At 37.2% G+C, this 3,228-nt stretch overlaps 1 protein-coding gene across 1 annotated transcript in view; it reads right to left on the bottom strand.

Annotated features, from left to right (window-relative positions):
• Positions 1-62: 62 nt before the first annotated feature.
• The window catches only part of BTC (betacellulin), a 35,959-nt gene continuing 32,793 nt past the window's right edge, over positions 63-3,228 (bottom strand). Inside the window, exons 3-5 of the mRNA XM_012659843.1 lie at positions 3,128-3,217; positions 1,512-1,622; positions 63-135 (exon numbers count right to left, since the gene is read on the bottom strand). Of these exons, the coding sequence (XP_012515297.1) occupies positions 1,514-1,622; positions 3,128-3,217 (199 nt within the window). The 3' untranslated portion in view covers positions 63-135; positions 1,512-1,513. The remainder of the gene's footprint in view (positions 136-1,511; positions 1,623-3,127; positions 3,218-3,228) is intronic.

A 3,228-nucleotide genomic window follows, 5' to 3' on the forward strand; every position in this document is an offset into this window, starting at 1 on the left:
TGAAGTTACAAATAAAAAGTAAATACATTATTTAAAATTCATTGCTACTAGCTGTTTTCCTGAGACACGTTCTGTCCATCTTCAAATGAGCAAGGCGTTTTGCAGGTTGCCACCAACCTGGAGGTACCTTCGTAGCTGTGGGAATGAAGAAAATAACAGCAGATCATTTAAAAGAAGTGTATTATGAAACAATAATAATAATAAAATCCAGAACCAGCATTTTTGTTTTCAATTCATTATTGTTGTCCTCATAATAAGTTAGTAGAGCACTGTAATTTTTTGACAAGCATTTACAGTACCCCATTAAGTTGCTGGGATTTTCTGGGAAAGGAGAATCTTTGCACAGCTGAGAGAGCCACAGAAAGTCACCACTCTCTCATGCCAGATGTGTGAACAGGAAAGCTTGCAGCACTGATCGCGGCTGGCCTCGCCTATGACTTAAGAGAAACTGACCAAGGATGAAGCCAGCTCTTTGAACAGTGAGCAGAAAGAGAGAAAATCTGTTTCCTTAAGTGTGAGCTTCTGGTTTGACCACGTGTGTAACCCACCTTACCTCTGGACTGCCATTCATGTGAGCCAATACGTTGCTTTAGTTTTAAGGTAGTTTGAGTGGGGTTTGATGTTATTACAACAAACCCATCCTGCTTGATTGTGCCAGTTATGCCCCGTGTTATCCCTTGGAACCTTTTTCTGCCCTGCTCTGTCTCTAGGGGGCTGGTCACCAAAGATTGCATTACCAGGGCTCCAATGCCCTCTGGTTTCTGGTTGGGTTTAGCTAGCAGGAGACACCTGCTCAAGACCCAGAGGCAGAAAGAGACAGAGTTTGGGGTGTTTCCCCTATTTGCTCCCCCCATCCTTGATTAGGTTCTAGCAGACGCTATTTTCTCCTGCCTGGGGAGCTCTCCCTTGGCACTCCGCTGAGTGCTCCGGTAACGCGTACCCCTGACCCTTCCAAGCACAAGAAGGGTAGCAGCTCCCCATCATGGCCAGGCTCAGGGACCCTCAACATTCCTTGTGGGTTCCCTTCAACCACCCCCCTTGCTGTCCCCTCGTCAAAATCTCTTTATTGAATCATGTAAGAGGATTTGTGATTCCCACTTGGACCCTGATATATTAATAACATTGAAAGAGCTCAGAACAGTGCTTAGCATATGGTAAATGCTCAATAAACGTAGTTATTGTTAAAACGTTGCTATTGTCATTTTCCTTCAATGTAAGATGACTGAGTTAAACTATCTCTTCTCTGTGCCCAAAAATAAGAAAGAAAAAATTATAAAGTAATCACCACAACCACACAGAATCAAATGCCTATCTCTGTGGTAACAAGCAAAAGAAAGATGAGAAAGTCTTTTATTTGGCTTCAGATTCTGTGAAAAACCATCGATTTATTTTTAGATGTTTTTGAACATAATCAAATTCCAACCGATGATGTATTAGGTACAATTCAGCCCCATCTCACCAGTTAAATGTCACCTGAATAGTTTCTCATCTACCAAGTTTATCCCACTTACCGTTAAGCAATATTAGTTTCTTGAACATCTTCATTTATAGGAGTTATATCTTTGCCCAGAGTTTCCATTTCTTCTTCCTTCTTCTTTCTTTTACGACGTTTCCGAAGAGGACTTAGAAAATAACGGGTTAGAAATTAGTATGGGCCTGTTAGCTCATGTGAACACTAAATTATTCATCAAGAAAGTCTGTAATTTTATTTCCAGGCTGTTAAAAATGCATAGGCCCCTTTTTTTTTCTTAAATATTTTGGGTTCTCTTTTAACCCACCTCTTTCTCTAGGCTCAAATAATAGCTACAATAATCAACAGTGTGGGTAGAATTTAGTTATCTAAATAGAAACACCTGATCATTGATGGAACTTCGTTAGTACAAGAAAATGTTTCAGGCCACGTCATCTTACAAAAAGATGGATGGGTATTATTTAGCACGTAAACAAATTGGAAACAGGCAAAAGAAAACCAAGAACATGATGGTAGCCACTGGATATATTAAGTAAGCTTCTAGATACATTAATTAAGAAATGTATCAGATATTCTGGACTACAGCCCAGTTTTCTTAAAGTGCAGTTCAAAGTTAATGTAACAAAATGGATCATTTCCCAGCTTCATTTAACTGATTCTCTGCCCCAGATCTGACATTATAAATATTCCTTCCTACCACAAAGTAGGCAAAATAAAAAATATCTTTTAATTGTATTGCTAGAAGGAATCCTACAGATTATCTGGTTTAATACTCCTGTTTCACAAACAATAAAATTATAGTTTAAAGACGTTAAGAAACGTTTTCAGGTTTTCAAAGATACATAACGGCAGAGGCTGGGACAAAAATTGAAGACTCCCTCTGTGCTAGTGATTTTCTCCCTAACACCACTCTGTTAAAACAAAGAATCAAGAGACATCGTCTTTTGGGGTGGACCCCAGGGCAGAAGTAGATGCAAAAGTTTAGGAAGCTGAGCAAGCTTTTCAAGACAAGAAGACAGCACTTTAATAAAATACCTCTTTAGCATGCCAAGTGGTAGTCCTGCTCTGACCAGAAAAAAAGGAAAAAAGAATTTGGTAGGTTTTCAAAAGAAACTAACTCAATCAGAAGTGTGCCAAGACACTCTGCCTCAGACAAAAGCAGGGTGTTTCTTGATTTCCAAAATTAGGGTACATAATGAAAAGTAAAAGACAAGAAAAACAGCGTAATCATGGTTTGCACATAGAATTTATTATTTTAGCGTGACCAAGCAAAAAAAAAAAGTTTTTGTTTGTTTCTACCCTTCAACATCATTTTGTCATAGTACACTTTTAAAAAATAAGTCTTATTTAGCCTATTAATAAACTCAAAATGGAATTGACTTTAGAACTAAATGATTGCCTTTTCATAACTAGATTTATAGAAATTCTATTTTAAAATATAATTGTGTTTAGTAGAGTGATAAAATCATGTGTTATGTGTTTTATTATAAATACTTCAATATCAATGATGCAACCCCCAAAGAGTATTAATAGATTTATTTAAATCAAAGCAGAAGAAAAAGCATAGATAGGAAGAAATAAAGAAGAAAGGAAAGAAAGTAATGAACAAGAGACAATCTATTAGATTTATTTAAAATTAAGTTCAAAAATACTTACTGACAGCAGGTGCAGACACCGACAACCAAGATGATAAAAATTACCATAACTGCTATCAAACAGATCACCAAAATCTGTCTTCTATCTCCTCTCAGGTAAAA

The sequence above is a fragment of the Propithecus coquereli genome, unplaced genomic scaffold (assembly GCF_000956105.1).
Source record: "Propithecus coquereli isolate 6110/MARCELLA unplaced genomic scaffold, Pcoq_1.0 Scaffold64, whole genome shotgun sequence".
Classification (NCBI taxonomy): domain Eukaryota; kingdom Metazoa; phylum Chordata; class Mammalia; order Primates; family Indriidae; genus Propithecus; species Propithecus coquereli.